This window comes from Aythya ferina (assembly GCF_964211825.1).
Source record: "Aythya ferina genome assembly, chromosome: 2".
In the NCBI taxonomy this organism is placed as follows: domain Eukaryota; kingdom Metazoa; phylum Chordata; class Aves; order Anseriformes; family Anatidae; genus Aythya; species Aythya ferina.
The window spans coordinates 62,244,647-62,262,713 of NC_140297.1; the positions used below are offsets into that span (position 1 = coordinate 62,244,647).

Genomic DNA, 18,067 nt, shown 5'->3' on the forward strand with positions numbered 1-18,067 from the left:
ACTGGAGCCCAAGTGGTTCAGGGTGATTTGCTAAGATCTGGCATGCCAGGAGGCAAGAGGGGACTTGATGAGCACTGTCTGCCTCCAGCAGGGCTGGTGCCACCAACAGATGTCTTTCATGGAGCGAAGATCATGCAGCTACCTGCATATCTTCAATGGGAAAAAGGAGGCAGTGGTAAATGCAAAACAATGATCTAAGGAGGCATATGTACCACAGAGACTTCTTGAAATATATATGTATATACACTAGCCTTTTGCACCTGGCTGTTCCTAGCAGAGGCGCCATGTGTGCAGCTCTCAGCTGTCTTGCAAATGGAGAACAAAGAGAGTTACAAGACTTTGTCATTGGTAATGATGCAAAGAAATGCTAAAAACCATTCTGTGTCAACTAGTGGAAAATGACACTTGTATATTCTGTCCAAAATCAAATGCTCATCCCCCAAAATCCTTCAGTCAAGAAACAAAAGAGTTGTTTCTCTTTACTCTGTTTAGAAATAATGTAACCTTGAAATATCATTTCAGGAAAAAAAAAAAAAAAAGTCCATTGTTTTGTTTAGAAAATGTCAAATAATTTTAAATACATACATGTGTTTAATTACTAGCCATGAGTTATTTTATAAAAAACATTTCAATGAAATTATATTTTTCTTGGCTTCTAAGGAGATAAAATGGTTAAATATTTTATACTCACTTTGCAAATACACACATGACCACAGAAAGCACAGGATAGGGAAGAACTACAGTTTCTAATTCCAACACTTTTCAACATCTTGTTCAACAATAAAGAAGCTCGTTAAAATAAATAAATAAATCAAGATCGAAGAGTAAAGAAAGTGAGAAGTTATGGCAGAAGACATTTCATATACTGAAAAGATATACATAAGTAGTGTGCAAGCTAACAAGCAGGAGACAACAAAACTGCTTAAATAAAAGAACCCAAATAGGTAGAAACTGTCCCTTGCACGGCTTTGGGGTGCGAAGGCTCCAGTCCACTAGATCATTGAGATCATAACAACTCTCTCCAGACTTAAAAACTAATTTTAAAATAGCACTTTCTTGGTGAAAGGATTGCAGCAGGGTGGCAGTAGGAAGCAAAACTCCCCCCAGAAGGTGCTTCTCCTCCACATGGAGCTGAGAACAGACAGATGTGCATAAAAAACACTGCTGCAATATACAGATGGAAGAAGCAAAAGGGAAGGGGACATGAACAGGCCCATTAGGAGAGTACAAGAGCTTGTGACAGATTCCTGCTAATGCTGGATGTTCATCTTGACCATTCCAGCAATGAAAACTCTCCATATAAAGAGCAATATTATGTTTAGAGGAAAATACTGACAGGGGTGAATAGAATATCATACAGAATATTATGTAGAATATTATACAGAATATTAGAAAGCTGATATTTATTTGATTCCATCTATAACTTATTCTATCTATAACTTATATAACCCTAGTTACAGAATTTGCTAGCATTTGGAACATACTAGAGCATTTGCAAAAATAAAATAAAAATAATAATAAAAAAAACTGCTTATGAGGCAGATGATTAACATTAGCCCAATAAAAAAAAAAATCTATCCTTATGCTACCAGTAGCCTGTAAAGCCCTTTAGACTAGCAAGGTGATTTTCTACCAAATACAAATAATGTTTAAAAAAAAGAATAAATGAACATTGCAGCTAAAGTTTTACAAAACATGTAGATAAAATAACGCTCTTGCCAAGCACAAATTGCCCACTTCACTTCAAATTAAGGGTGTAGCTATACAGTGCAAAAAATAAGGTATGTTATCCAAGAATGACCTTTCCCCCTTATAAATAGACACTTGGGCCCTATTGAGGCATGTAGCATGTTGTTTAAGTAGCTTCCTCACCACCTAAAAGCATTTTCTGCCAGGAGATATTCTGTGAAGCTCTTAATATTCCTCTTGCTAAGTTTATTCTGTTATGCTTTGGGAAACTTTATGGTTCTCTGCTTGTGCAATATTTATAAACTTAATCTAACCCTCTCCCTTATGTGGATGTCATCAAAGTTCCCTTAAGCCCTGGATTAGCAAGACCATATTTTGCTGAATGTGGGTAGCACTTAAGATGAGCAGGATAAATGAATATTTGCAAGTGATGTTTTATAAAGCATAAAATTACTTTTTGAATGCTTCTCCCACATGCTTTCATATTGCTCTTTCAGCTTCAAGAAGAAAAGACATTCTTCTTGATATGCATAATTTAAAATGATTTTCTATTTCACACACAACTCCAGGTATTTTTTAGACAAGAAGGACAATAAAATATTTCAGCACCAAAGCTTCCCAAATCAAAAACTTGTCCCCATCTGTTTCTCTAGCAATATGACTCAAGGAGGGGTGAATAACTGCTGATGAGAATCACTGGTGATCCATAGATCAGCCACTCCTCTCCATACTTTTCAGTTAGAGCTACAAGGATTTTACCAAAAGATGCATATTTGTCAAAATTAAATATTCGGGGCTCTTTGCTCCAATATGTTGATTTTTACAAAATTCCATAGGAGCCACTGGGCATCATTTGGTTTTCTACCAGTTTTCTCTATTTGGCAGTAGAGGAGGACAGAAGAAAGGTGGAAACAGTAACCCAAATCTACCAGGTATTTTGGCATCCCTGAACTTCCATTCCTCACCATGAAGTCCAGCAGGATCTCTTAGTGGATGGCTGTTGCGGCAGACAAAGCACGGCTGAGCACTCAAGCACTAGCCCACAATCCTGTTTCTCTGTTGCATAGTTAGCTGCCCACCCTTGGTGTGGTTGGGCTTGTGTCCATCAGCTGGAGCTGGGTTTGGTCCCCACTGTGCCATGGGGAACTGCAGGACATGCCTGGGCTCTCCAGCATCACTTCTCCTTGGGGCAGTAGAGTTTCAGCCGGGGTCAAGAGCAGATGGCTGTGCAGTTTTGTTTCCACCCTAAACAGATGCATTTTCTATTTCCTGGGAGGGAATATTTTTTGAGTTTTCTCCCTGCAAGGTACATCAATATGTTAATTTTCCATTCCAAGGAGGACATTTCCCCCCTCCAGTATATCCAGTACACTCCAACCCAGGTATATTTTAAGTAGCCCTTCCTGGTCTCAACCCTCTTCAGTTACCTGTAGCACAAAGGCTCCTTCTTTTCCATCTGTCTCCATACTGACCTCTGTTTTGCTGTGCCCAGGTACAAACGTGCATCAGGGCAGGCTTGACTTCCCCTGCACTCATTCATAAAGTTGCCTTGGTGGCCAAGAGGAATATTTTACTTCTCAGGTTTCTGACTTGCTGACCCTCACCCATGCCTTTCCCATAGCATTTCAGATTCAATGGGCCCAAAGAATCTTGAAAAAAGATCATAACTAAATGACTTTTTACCATGAGAAAGAGATGAACCCCCGCACTCCCTTGCACTCTTCTCAGCACCAACTGGCTTAACTGAAAACACCTTTCTTCACACAGTCTCTACTCCTCCCCACCTTTCTCTCAGTTCTGCTTCAAAGGGACAGCCTCATTGGCAACCCCAATAACACTGTCTGTTTGAATCTGTTGAACAGAAAGACAGGCGAAAGTTCTTATTGGAGTGGCCTGGAGCCTCTCTTTCCTGTTTTCAATTCCGACTCTGATTATTTTTGGGAAACGGCAGCTCTCCAATGGGGAAGTGCAGTGCTGGGCTCTCTGGCCCGATGACTCCTACTGGATACCCTACATGACGGTGGTTGCTTTCCTGGTGTACTTCATTCCTCTGATCATTATCAGGTAAGCCTGCTGGTGGGAGTGCATGGTGAAAGCTGTCAAGCATGCAATCTTCCTAATGCTTTATTTTCACTCATTCATTATGGTTTCATTTCAACACCTGCTTTATAGCGGCTTCGATTTGCATCATGTAATGCACGGGCCGCTGTGCTTGCCCTGGGTGCTCTCCATGCAGTATTAATAGTTGGGAACATTCTTTCTGAACAAGGATTGAATCTCTAAGTATGTCCACTTATCTCTGCAGCTTCAGGCTTGAAATACATTTTTGAAATTATCTTGAAATATCTTGAAATATATCTTTATAAATACAGTATGAATATCTAGCTATTATGACAAAACATCGTTTTAATAAAAGAACAGAAACCACACTTAGACTAATTAAACTGAAATTAACTTGAAGTGCTCTCAAGTTTCATAGTACTAAAAGAGTGTTTCTTCATTGGGGTCAGAAAGAAATCCCTAAACATCTGAAGCTGTCAAACACTGCTAAAATACAAAGAAATTAAATTCTTCACATTCTGTAATGGGGAATTTGAACAAAGGTGATCTGCAGCAGAATCTCCTTTTAAACTGAGCTCAGCCAATATCCCAAACTGTGCTTGGTGATCAATGAATTTATTGCCTTCCTCTCGGGTGCTGCCATTAGCCAACATTAAACAAAAATGATCTAGCCCTGAGGAGCTACCGGTTGGAACGAGCAGTCAAAAACTCTCGTGGAAGGGGAGTGCAGCTTTGTAACTAACAGCCTTGAAAGACTGCTGGTGGCAGTAATTTGTGCTCCCACTGAAGACATATTCCGCACCTCTCTTTCCCTTATGTTCTCTTTCAGTAGCAAGGTTCCGATAGAATTTCTTTATGTCAATCTCTTCTTCTTAGTGGTAAAGGTGACTTGCTGGGACTCTTTTTTTTCTGCCTTCTTTTTTGGTGACACCTTTTTTTTGGTGACAACTACTTGGGCTATGAGAGAGAAGCTCTGTTTGCATGCTTGTCAGACATCTCTCTTGATAATTCTGCTTTTCCAGTGGGTCTGAGACTCCCAGCATGAGTCTCATGGAATCATCTAGGTTAGAAAAGACCTTCAAGATCACCAAGTCTCTATTAGATTCTTGCTCATTAACACTTCAGGTGGGAGCAGGGGGGATGCTGGTCTTTTCTAGGTGATGACAGGACAAGCTACATAAGGTAAATATTAAAAACTGTTCCATAGTTTTAGTTCCTTTCCAGTTGGGTGATACCTTTAAGTTTTGTGAAGTTTAATCATAGAGATTAAGTTCTGCAGCTTCTAACAGAAACAAATTTATCTCTGATAGAACCAAAAAATGGGAACAAGGAAATTATGGTGCTTGAATTCATCTACCTGACTTTTTAGTATGGTTTCAACATTGACCAGTGTTGATCCCTAAAGAGAAGGGATGACTTCTATATTTTGCTTATACTGATGATAATACCTCAGTTTGCTAAACTTTCCATTTTTGTGCAGAATGCACAAAGAACAAGGTCATTAAAATTTCTCCTTAAAGAATGGGCATCATAGAATAGAGAAAAACAGCTTCTCGGTTATCCAACTGCTCTTTGTTCTTAGACAGGATCATTTCTCTGTATTTTTTTTTCCTGTATCTTAAAGCCTGACTAGTTCTAAATAAACCAAAAAGTGTTCTTGGGAATAAGAAAAAATATGTGTGAATCTGCAGCCTGTTACTGTGGGCAGAAAGAATAAACACAAACACACACCCAAACTCTAATCTAATGGTAAAAGCAATAATGCCAGAAAACTTTGAGGCTGGCTATTATTTCTGGAGGAGATTTGTTTTGAAATTTTTAAACAGTTAGCGAGCAGGAAATTATACCCAGCATCTTAAGTGTTTCAGGGAAAAGGCCAGCAGCCTGACAACTTATCTATCATTCCACAGGTGTGTAAAACATCTCTTTCATACTCAGACTTACAGATCCATACATTTTCTATGACAGCCAACCCTTCTTTAAATGGAGTATAAAGGCGCCATTTTTTTTATTATTATTTTTTTCTTTTTGCCAGTGACAGGCAAGCTACGTAGCAACATTTTTTTCTTTTTTTCTGATTTGCTGACATTACACTCCCTCTCCTCCCTGCCAGAAATGTGTGACTTGACTTACTGTAAATCCCCAGAAGCAAGAAGGTGATGAAGACATGAGGGGAAAGGGAAAGACAGTGAAGCCAGCATTTCGTAAGATTGCCCTGACAGCTGAGAGACAAATAAAACACCCTAAAATTTCTGCAGCTTTAACCTTAAGTGACTTCCACATGAGAAGGTTATTGCAGGGCAGGAACCTCAAACACTGGCCTCAGGGTCATGGGGCAGAGCCTGCTCCTGGTTCAAACACGTCTCTGATTCAGGGTACATCAGCACAGGCTCTCCCACCTCCCTGCCAGCAAGAAGAACAATTTTTGACAGGTCTTAAGTGGTGCTGGATACTAGGAGAACGGAAGCAGGTGGGCCATGGAAGGATGCTTTATGGCCATTTATTTGTTGTCAATTATATTATGTCCTTCAGAATAGAGAGGAATTTCTACAGCCATAGAAAAAGAGGATGATCATCAGATGATCATCAGCAGAAGCATTGTGAACAAATACCACACAGTTCAGAAAGAAGTGGCTATTTTTAAAACCATGTTTTCAAGTTTTGGATATCCAAGCATACAAGTAAAGGTTGCAACATCCCATCTGACACATCTCAGGACTGCTGCTAATGCAGCCTCAAGAGACACCACCTATTTCTTTAAAATCATTTGTCAGTCCAGAGGTTTAAAACTGATCCACCTAATATGACTGCAGCATATAAATATTCTGATGTGCAGTTTGCAGCTAAAGAGCAGCAGGAACTGACATTAATGTCTGCAGGGACTCCATTTCTCTGCAAAAGCCCTGTTCCACCACATACCTCCAGATGCTCTTTCAGACTGGTCTCAAACTAGACATGGTTTCAGAGGGGTGAGTGAGAGAGAGGACAGACACAATGTCTGGATGTAGCGGATGTGCATCACTCTGTTGAAAGATTAATTATACAAATGAGAGGTGTTATTTAGTCAAGAGAGGAAGGCATTTTGTGGTTTCTGAATTTAGTGATCTTTAGGTGAAGATGTTACAAAGAATAAAGCTGTAATGTGACAATGGAGAGATGATCCACAAATGTGCAACTGAAAAGTCAAGTAACAGTTTCTAAGAAGCAGGTTTATTCATATTAAATTAATATATAAAATGAATTCATATATGAAATATTAATTTATTGTGAATAAGGCAGCAGTCAAGTGCTTAGTGAGGAAGCAAAGCTTTACAGTGCAGGCTGCACACCTTTTCTGCAATAACTCAATTTGCTTACACAGCTCCTTTATTTTCTCTTCTGAAGTACTCTGACCTAACTGCACAGTGGTTGCCCAATGCAATATGGGACACTGTCTGGCAGAGTTAATTCTTAATTAGTTCTGCCACCTGTATCTGCAGAAAGCCTCACCTCCAGAGCAAAACAGTTCACCCACAGCAGCAGATTTTCTGGCATGGTCCATCCAAAGTGCATACAAAGGATAAAACCTTACTTTTCAGCTACAGAAATTAATTCCACACTGATCTGATGCTCTGGCTGCACAGTTTTCTGTTGCTATAACCCAGGTACCATTATCTTTTAAACTGCTCTCATCATCCTCCAGCTCTCCACAGAGCTGATTTCACATGCTCCTGGCACAGTCAGTATCTCACTAGAGCTGCATCGTTTGTAACACTGAGGCACAAGGGATACAATATTTAGCTGACAACCTTTATATTCAGCCCAGACATCCCTTCCACTGGTGAGCAAACTCCCCAGACACTACGTGAGCAAACCCTATAGAATCCAGGCCAAAACATGAACCACAAGAAAACAACAATCTCCCTTTTATTATTATTTTTTAAATATATATATAAAAAGGCAATCTGTGAACAAAATACAGTCCTACAACAGTCCTGAAAAATTTCCATACTAGAGACTTCTGTTCTCACCACCACTTCTTCATAACTAGAGCAATCAGTGATCAAACAGCTTGTGGTTTTGTGAGGAATTTTTAACCCAATTGTAATACAAATGAACAAGATCTGAATAATGGAAAGGAAATGAAAAGCACTAATGAGATTTTCAACCCAAGTACATGGTTATCTTTGAGAGTTGAGAATCGGGGAGAGCATTTGTTGTTTTCATATTAAAGTTCCACTCCTCTTCTTTAGTTTTGTTCAGAGAGAGCCAAATATCTTGCATCATGTTCTTCCTTATAGCGCTTAAAGATGTGGCTCTAAATAAGAGGGAAGCCTCTTATTTGGGCTACTCTACCACTTTTTTTTTTTTTTTTTTTTTTTTTTTTTTCCTGCAGTTAATACTGTTAAGCTTCCAAAAAAACAGACTGCTCAGAAAAATAAATCAGGCCACCTGCCTAATTTGTTCTCACCTATTCAGGGACAAGTGTCATCAGTAACAACCAAAGCCATTTCTCCTGCACCATGAAATGTGAATCATATCTCAGAATGATACCTGTGATACTCAAATACCTCTGGGGCACCACTAAACATGGGTCAGATTAAGATTACAGATTTCCCTCCTGCAAGGGTTTGCACCTGGCCTCTCTGGTTCTGCAATGGGGAGACAGGAAAGTTACTGGGGTTCTGTTCTACATCATTACTCTTTGGTCGGTGCCAAAACATAATCGTGTTTTGTCACTTGGATATTCAAAAAGTCAGAGTCTATAAGGGATTGTTCTTTTTAGCTTTTTTTTTTTTTCATGAAAGTCAAATATGTTCTCTGTATTTTAACATGATAAATGCAATATCTAGACATTCATCTAATATAAACCCAAATTCAAGTTACAAAAAACAAGCAGAAGTTCCTCTTAAAGCATGGAGGGAAAAAAAAAGTTCATCTGCTGTTTAAAATCAAAACTCCAAAGAGAACATTTGTTTTGGAGTGGAAGAAAAATAGTCAGAAAGGAAAAAAAATCAGCTGAAAGGAAAAATATGGAACTAAAATTATGGCATCACAATGAAAAGATGAGTAGATGAAATGAAAAGTATTTATCTGAATTAAATCAAATAAAATGAAAAAAAATATATTAATAAAAATATCAAAGGTCTTATTTTGAGCTTGATTCAATGAGCACAATCATTTTGCCTGCAATTTCCATTTCAAAACAAAAAAGTCTAGATCTTACACATATGTTCTAATATCTGCCTGTCTATTCAGTTACCCATTACGCATGCCTACAATGGTTTGTCTGGATGAAGTTACATAGACTTTTTGTCTTTGGATAAATAGTGCTGTAAATTAGCTACCATAAAACACAATGCAGCTGCTTCCCTTTGAACAATTAAAGTATGATGAACAATAGACAATGCTGGATGATAAATACAAGCAATTAACAAGGAGCTTCAGTGTACTTTTTGCCATTGTAATGGTTCACTTTATTAGGAAATACTGAGCCTGGATGCTATGGGATGCTATGACAATGTAATCAAATATTTAAAAAAAAAAATAATTAATTAAAGAGCGGGTAGATCTTTAATTCTTATGATTGTTAATATCAATATGTAGTTTTACCAGACGACATTTTATTTTCCAAAACAGAAGTGATCTAGGAAATACCTTAAGTTAGTTATTCATATGGACAAAGACTGCCAAAATTACCAATGGGGTCAAATTAACTAACACCAGTAACTAATAACACGCAAAGGTGAACATGCATCTCATTCCTTCAGAATTTAGATCAATCTAAATTGTTTTTGGAGGTGCAATGCATTTAATTTGCTGAGTTACATCATATTCTTATATTTTTCTACCACCTCTATGCATATGCTTCTTATCAGGGATAGAAAAATTATTGCATTTTCATATGAACAGCATGCCCCTTCTATCCTATGGTCTTCACAGCCTGAACGACTCCTTCTCAAAAAGGTTTGGTTTCTTTTTCCATCCAGATGTGACTACTACATCTGATCTCTTTCATCCTTTTCATTAGTCCCTTACTTGAAAATAATAGGCCACAATAACTCAATAATATAACAATAAACAGTATATGTCAGTATTACAGTATGCATTATGACTACAACACATTTATATAGCACCCAAAAATCCCCATTTAGAGTTGGAATACCAAGCACTAACAGACACAAAATTACCTGACATCTGGATCTCCTGTTCATCTGAATACCATCTCTTATCTGTACATCTTTGTTCATCTGACACTTCATTTACCATCAAGTGGGAATTTGTTCCCACCCTTTAAGATGTCACAGACCACCTCTTCTTCCTGCAACCACCTTGTGCAGAAAGAAAGAAGCTACAAGTCCATTCTGGGAAAACAAAACTGCTTTTCTCTTGTAATAAAAATACAACTTCTGTTCTGTAAGCGCTCTTTTGTTTTGTTATAGTTTGGGGGTGGGTTTTTTGTTATTGATTTTTTTTGGCTTTGAAACACACACACACAGGTGCCTTTTTGACCCTAAATTTTGGGTGACACATTTCTGGAAAGTTTGGAAAATAGAGATTAGGCAGTAATACCATCTGGAATCCCAGAGAGATGAAGGCATGAAGGCCTAACTGTGGTCACTGGGAAACCAAGTGACTCCTCTTCCCTGACACCCACCCTGAGCACTGCTATGCCACCTCTGGTCTCCTTGCAGTAAAGCAGATTCCCATAGATCCAGCTATAGAGAAAAGAAAGATGAACAGAGGCAAAAATACTAATACAAATTCACTATGTTGGCAGCACTGTAGGAGTCACCAGATTAAACAAGGAATTAATGTTTCCCCCAGACTTCTAAAAAATAAGGATTCAAATGGAACAGTGTGTAATCTTACATATGAAATATCAAGTGTATTCTAGGACCGGGAACTACATTGCTTGACCAGTGTGTGAAAAATAAAGTTGGTACAACTGCGTCTTGTGAAAGGGCTGCTCTTACCAGACTGCAGCCAAGAGGGCAGAATTTCAAGCGTAGGAGGGAAAGCAAGTGAAGAGCCTGCCTTCGTAATCCAATCCTCGTGGTACCTGGCTGGCAGGACAGAGTCTGAATATTTTGAGTACAGAGCTGGGCTACTTTGTCCTGGTACTTGGGCAATTCTGAATGTGTCCTGCTGGACACACAGAGATCTTTATCAGAGGGGATATTGTTCTGACTGCAAATAAAAAGGTCAGGCTAGAGACAGCAGTCTGGAGATAAAATAGAAGCAGGTCTTGCAGGAGCTGGCTGAAGTTTTCTCAAGATAATGACAATTATCATCATAATAGATTCTGATTCACTGGAACAATCAAAGGAGAAATTATACATGAATTTTCAACCATTGTCAGTGCAAAGTACACAGAAACTTTCAAGTGTGCGAGCTGATAAACAAACAGGCTCTTGAAAAGCCAGGAGATAAAAGGAAAATGTTCAAGTCAGCTGGGAGCCATGCTGGATCTTTGAAGGGATTAAGGGAGGCAAGCTGGTGTCTGCAGCAGATGTATGAAAAATCCTTGCTGGGTAAGTACAGCACTGCTCTGCTGCACAGCCTGGTCTGCACACTGAATTTCCATCTCTCCCTTCTGAGTCTGGGAACCAGATGTCTCAAACCTGCAGAGAAAGGAAACCCCCAAGATGCACAAATACTGCCTTGCAAGCGTGGCTAGGAATTGAGGTTGCTATAGGAAAGGCTCATATATCAGTCTGAAAGCTCTAGTAACAATAATGTCTCTTCTGACAACAAAAATAAGCCGTATGACAGTAAGACATCTTTTTTTTTTTCATCTCTATAAAACACCCTGCAACAATTTCTAGAGCTGCACCTTTTTCACAGGCTCAGTACTAAGGTCTGTAGCAATTAATGGTCAGGTTGCCCAAGCTTACCCCAAAACACTATGGTATACTGGCAAATGGCACACGATGACTTCTGTTGTGAAGCTTGGTTTTTATGTCAGGAAAATATGCAAAGCCAAGTGCATTAGCTGAAATATTTTAAAATTATTTTCATCTTCCTTAGCAGACTAAAGAGGAAGTCACTAGTCAAAGGCATGTTCTTGCTCAGTGATTTTAGCTGCACATCATCCAAGCTTTCAGGTAAAAAGGCACACAGAGCAAGGCCTAATCTTTCTTTCTTCAGAGGTAGCATCTTAATATTTCTCTTTTTCAGAGGTAACATCCTCATCCAGGGCATGGGTTCAAACAGCCCATGAACTGAGAGGAACTATTTTTATCTATTCTATGTTAAAGAAATAGAATCCCACAGTTATCACCTAGGCAAAGACCATAGCAATCCATAGTTGTTGTGGAGTGGAGCACTGTCCATCTTTCCCATCAAAATTATATGCATATTGCCTTCTATATATGCAAACTGTAGTGGATCTGGTTTTGAATCACCTAAATCTTCCCATATACCTGACATTTCTGTGCTCCTCAATTTCAGTCCCAGAACCTCAAGAGGTGAGAGTTTGCACCGTGGTACTTAATATTCTCATGGATTGTGCCCCATTCCCTTCCCCGGGGTACCATACTATTCATCATCTTCATATTCCCGAAATAACACCAGAACAGAGCTGGGTACACATCCAAAACAGGTCCCTCCTCTTGCTTCCACCATTTCAGGGTGAGTTCCTTCCTTGCAACTCCCATGTAAAGCGCTCATGAACACTTCCCAGTGCAGGACAAGGTGCCTCCTGCCTGGTGCCAGTAACTAGACACGTCTGGTATCAGACAGCTCAAAATCTCCAAAGAGCTCTCATCTGAGAGACCTTGGCCAAGCCATGTCATTCCTTTGAACTTCAGACTTGACACCTGCAAAGCCTGGACAATGATAACAATCTCCATTGTGAAAACTCTTCAGGTCTGCTTCTGAGAAGTACTTTGGGACAGTCATATTTAATTTGCTATTGTTGTCGTCATTACTATTATTATAATTCCTATGAAGTTCTGTCATCTTCGTGAGTTCCTTACACATCAATAGGTATGTTGACAGAGCATGAATGACCGAGATGTCAGTTAAATTTACTGTGCTTCATAATATCAATGACTCTTTTCCTTCTGTAGCATCATATACTCAATCGTGATTCGAACCATCTGGATGAAGAGCAAAGCTCAGGCTGTCATTATATCCAGCTGCCCTGGTGAGTGTCAGCACACAGATGTCTCCAGACACATGATTTGAATCTGGCCAGTCCTATCAAATCTGGGAATGTCCACACATGTAGTGTTGAGCTGGGACCCCATCACTGTGGTGGGAATTGGTTTTCTATAGCTGCTGACTCATATCTCTTCTCCACACTTTTTCCCTTGACACTAAATCTGCTTTCAAGAAATTATAGAAAACATCTGCAAGGAGAGAATTAAAAGTTAAAAATCTTTATTCTAGAACTCAGAATCCTTAATCTGAGAACTTTGCTCATTTTTAAAATTACTTATTTTATAGCAGACACTTAGATAAAACGTTTGCAGTGTTTTCACACGCCTTTGCAAGTTTGGATTTTGGTCAAGACCAAGGAGTCTGACCACAAATCATTACAAGAACCTCACTTGCCAGAAGACTTTCCTGTTAGTTATGAAGAGAAGTATGTTCATTTACACTAATCCTTTTTACAACACAACTCAAAGAGTGCAGTGCACACAACCAGTTAGTACAGCTAAGTGGGGAGTGGTGACACATCAGACCATGGTGACCAAGTTGCCAATACTTGCCTGAAGTAGGATCATGACTGTATTAGGAGGAAGTGTCCAAATGCATTGCTGTGCCTACTCGGATATCCTTTCATCATAACCTGACATCTGTTAACTATAATCTTGCAAAGATTTATTCCTCCATTGAAATGCTTGAACAGGACCCATTTCTAATTATTTTGCCTTTGTGACACAATCAGTATCAACTAACCTTGAAAAAAAATGTTATTCTCCTCACCTAAGAGGTATATTTTGCTCTGGAAGTCAAGTAATTTCCAGAAGTATTAAGTATGGACAATTTTCAAGGTTCTCTATGGGATATTTCACTGATAACATGTTTCACTGATAACAAACCCACATTAATTTTATTTACACTTTTTGCTTGCAAATTACAAAGCCTGGATATGCTGTTTTTGTAAGAGGTGCCAAAGGTCATGTACACAGAGTTATTTCCAGTGACATTCATTAAAATTTCAGTTCTTAGCTCGGACTACTGGAGCTGAGATATGTTTTGACAAAAAATAACCTTCTTGTGTATTCACTATGGTGAACCTCATTATTCTCATCCGGCAACATGAGCAGCAAATTGACATTAATAATGAAATCAAGCATATTATTAAAATCATGCTGGTACTGCTATTTAAATACAGCACTTGATTCTCATAGACATTAGTGTGGCTTCGGAGGAAATTAGATCAACCAGCCTTGGTGTAAGACTGAATAGAATTTGTTTCTCAATTCAAGGCACATTTCATTTCTGAAAAGCTAGCCTAACGGTATTTCATGTTTCATTACTGAGTAAACATGAAGACTAAAATGCATGACTGATTATCTAAGGCATCACAAAGACTAAGAGGTCAAGGGAATGGAGTAAGTAGCTTTCAAAAGCCACCTAACTGAAATGCAGTTAAAAAGTGAACAGGTAGTCTGTTTTGCCAGGTTATCTCTCATGTTTTCTTAACTGCAGTTGCCAGTTTCTTTCAGAAAACCTCTCTTATGACACCACTTTAGCTGCATTTTTGCAGCTGTGATGGCCAATGCTTTTTGTTAGACTGATACTGTTGGGCATGTCATCAGTGTTTCTCCTGACCATGCGCCCAAGTCTTGAGGACCAGGGATATGCAGCTGCCACAAAACTTCAGGAAGATCTCCTTTGCTTACATTTCCACTTTTGATTTTGAAAGGCTTAGGTTTTGAGTGTCCAACTTAAGCAGTCTTGCAAGCATCTGAATTTCAGGAAATACTGAGCCCTGCTTCCTTACACTGAGGAAGGACGTGCTGCATATCACTGTCCTGACTGTGAAAGTGCATGCTGACACATCCACGCACCAGCCTTGTTCTTTCACTAACTGACTTATTCTCTCCCCAGATGGGAAAACCTCCTCTGCTGGCTACACCAGTCGTGGGTTCATATCCAGAGCAAAAGTGAAAGCCATCAAGTACAGCATTGTAATTATTCTTGGTAAGTAAAAACAGAAGAATAAAAGCCTCACAGCTGGCAGCTGGGAAGGAGGGAGGACGATGCTGAAGTTAGGAAGCTGGTTTTCCTTAGCTCCCTCCATCACCAGCAAAAAAAGTGCATTAGGTGGTTCAAAGAAGGAGCTTTACTTAAAGCCCTGACTTGCTTTCTGACCGTGTCCCCTGCTCTCCTCTGACTGATAGTATCCTATTTTAGGCACTTGACATATGCCTCAGGTGCAATGATACACATAGCCCTTCCTGCATGTAACGAAAGTAAAGGAGGGACATTGCCTAAAAAGAGCAAAGGAAGATGTCGCCTCCTTCTAATCCAGTCTGCTAAGAGAGTCTGAGTTGTCTTCTAGATTTAGAGAATATAGCCTGAATATAAGCTGCTGGGGCAGGGCAGGGAAAAGAAGGAGAGGCAAGAGATGCAGAGCAATTGAATTTTATGTCAGAAGCATGTTCCCTGCCAAGGTGGGAAGATGAGCTCTCCTTGCCCAACCAGGCCGTGTATGACTCAGTGCAGGTGTCCTCCGTCTCCCAGGGAGACGACATTATCCTGATGGAATTAGGAGGCTGACATTTTATCTCGATAAATAAAGGCAGCGTCACACAGGGCTTGCGATTAGCTGCCAGAGACGGGCTGGGAGGCAGCAGAAGCTATTTACTCCCCAGGGCTGACAACCTTCAGCTACCACTGCAAGAGAGATCATTTCTCTTTCCAACCCTAGGAAAAATTCAGATTGATTGATACCACGATAATAGCTACTACTGGAGGTGCTTAGTTCACCAGTTAGCAGTAGTGTCTGTAGACATGAAAGATGCCGGTGTGATTCATGCCTTTCGGAAGACCAAGAGCATCTTTTCTGTGTGACAATCAGAGAGAGTTTTTGTCAGAACTGGCTGCTTATTGCAATGCTATCAGACGTCAAGAGCTCACCGGGGTGCTCAATATTTCAAAGGACCTTGATAACATCAGGCACACAGCATTTCGCAATGTGCAAGCACATTAAGACACCTAACATTCAGGACTTTCTCTGAAGCCACCTAAAATTCTGCACAGTCAGTGCTGTGATCCACATGCTGACACTGTGCTTTTTTGTTTTGCTGGTACCTGTGCATGGACACCATCAGTTTGGTTACCCTAGAAAAAAAGGAGGAGAGCTTACCTCTTCCTCACACACTCACTGAGCATCCTGCTATACGCCAACTTAGAGATGCTGCTTAATATAACAAGAAAGCAAGCATGACTGCTGCTTCTGCTGACTCATTTGCATCAGGGGGAGCACATATGTCTGATCTCACAGAAAACTGAACATTTGCAACCCAGGTGCCTACAATTTATGAGTGACCTGTCTGTCCCATCATTTTCAATAACCTTTGTGACAGGATTTGACAGAAATTTATGAAAAACAGATTCATTCCCTATGCCTGCAAATAAAGATAAAACCATGGCCACTTCACTTCTAGCCCCTCCAAACAAAAGCTACGAATGATGCAGCCTTCTCTTCGCTTCCTCAGATATGCCTCTCAAATAGCAGTACAGGAATCAAGAAAATCTTCCTGCACGCCCCACCTACACAGCACCTCCAACCAGCATGTAAAATGACATGTTGGCCTACTATAATTTGGTGTGAAAGTGCCAGTCCTTGCTGCTGGGTGTTTAAGAGCCTTTTCTTAACAGGTGGCCGTGACAGGCAGCACTGCCACAAACTGGCACTTTGGTGCTGTGTGCTTTTAGACTTGCTGCTCACTCAAGGGACCATTAAAAGAACGCTTCTCTATAAGTGATGATGCTTTAACTGGCTACCTATTTACCCTTTATGTGTTGTGCAGTGTTCAGAGAGCCTCGATATGTCTAGAGGGAGCACTCTAAACACTTAAAGGAGCACACATAATCTTTTTTTATGGGCATTAAAATAAAGATAAAGACAAATAGAAACACAATCTAATAACTATTCTCTTAAATAAGACCCTGAATAGGGAGAGATATTTCTTGCATGAACAAATATTTATGTGTTATGACAGTCTCTCTATGTGTGTCCGTGATTAACTCCCTAAATCGCTATACTCTCTAACGTCAAGCTCTTCCTCTGCCTCTGTTGCAGCATTTGTTCTCTGTTGGAGCCCTTATTTTCTGTTTGATATCCTGGACAACTTCAACATCCTCCCTGAGACCAAAGAGCGCTTCTTTGCCTCCGTGATTATTCAGAACCTGCCGGCCTTGAACAGTGCCATCAACCCCCTCATCTACTGCCTGTTCAGCAACCGCCTCTGCCCGCCCTTCGAGTACTGCTCCTTAACTCTCACCCCCACTATCCCTTAGGAAGGGAGGGAACACATAAACACAGTTGCTAAACTCACCACCTGTTCTCTCCTGTTTTAATCCTGAACGTTCCTTATTTTCCTTAGGGAAAGAAGAACACGAAGGCTGGAGGGAACTTTTCGTGACCAAAGTGATGGAGGGCAGGAGATGCAGGTCCTCTCCAAACCAGAATACATCTAGTGTAAACGATGCTCCACATAGCCACACCAGGACCTGTACCAAGGAGGGTGGAGATTTTCCCTGAGAATAGAAGGACACCATGCACAAACCAACCGGACAGAGCCTGTACCTCGCTGTTGTTGAACAGCATGAGTGTTTTGGACCAGCACTGCATCTTCAGCCATTGCATGCCACCAGGACCAAGCTCGCTGCATGTGGTTTGCATGCCACTTTCATGATGGCTCATTTTGACCATCTGTTTTCAAGCAAGCTGTAACATATACGCACTCCAAATGGAAAAAAAATAAATAAATTAAACACAATGTAAACAGTGTCTAGTCTGAGTCTTCTCTTTATTCTTCAAGAGCATCTCAAAGCCATCTATTATACCATGTAACTCACAGATCTAGTAAAGAGTATTGACAAATAATTATGGGAGGAGACCATTCTTAAAATAAAGGCACAGGCACTTTTCCAATGATAACACACCACTGTCAATTTGCATAATTACATATTGGCTTCACATGCAACCACACCTTACAATCTCATTTCCAGAAAGAAAGGGACTGCAGGGCTGGGTGGCTGTCCCCTGCCTCTCCTGGCTGTGCTTCTCAGCTCAAGCTGGTCCTTCCATCCACATAGCTCGTGTTCCCCTCCCCTTTTTAAGCAGTCTTTTGGGGATACTACGCTTATA

General features: G+C 40.1%; 1 protein-coding gene across 3 annotated transcripts in view; it reads left to right on the forward strand.

Annotated features, from left to right (window-relative positions):
- NPSR1 (neuropeptide S receptor 1) overlaps positions 1–17,706 on the forward strand; it is a 62,728-nt gene extending 45,022 nt beyond the window's left edge. For 2 of the 3 annotated variants that reach the window (XM_084510425.1, XM_084510426.1), the window contains exons 5-9: positions 3,552–3,753; positions 12,804–12,880; positions 14,797–14,889; positions 16,997–17,177; positions 17,301–17,706. In XM_084510425.1, the coding sequence (XP_084366551.1) occupies positions 3,552–3,753; positions 12,804–12,880; positions 14,797–14,889; positions 16,997–17,177; positions 17,301–17,394 (647 nt within the window). In that variant the 3' untranslated portion in view covers positions 17,395–17,706. The remainder of the gene's footprint in view (positions 1–3,551; positions 3,754–12,803; positions 12,881–14,796; positions 14,890–16,996; positions 17,178–17,300) is intronic. The other variant, XM_084510427.1, reaches the window with a different exon arrangement.
- The last annotated feature ends 361 nt before the right edge of the window (positions 17,707–18,067 follow it).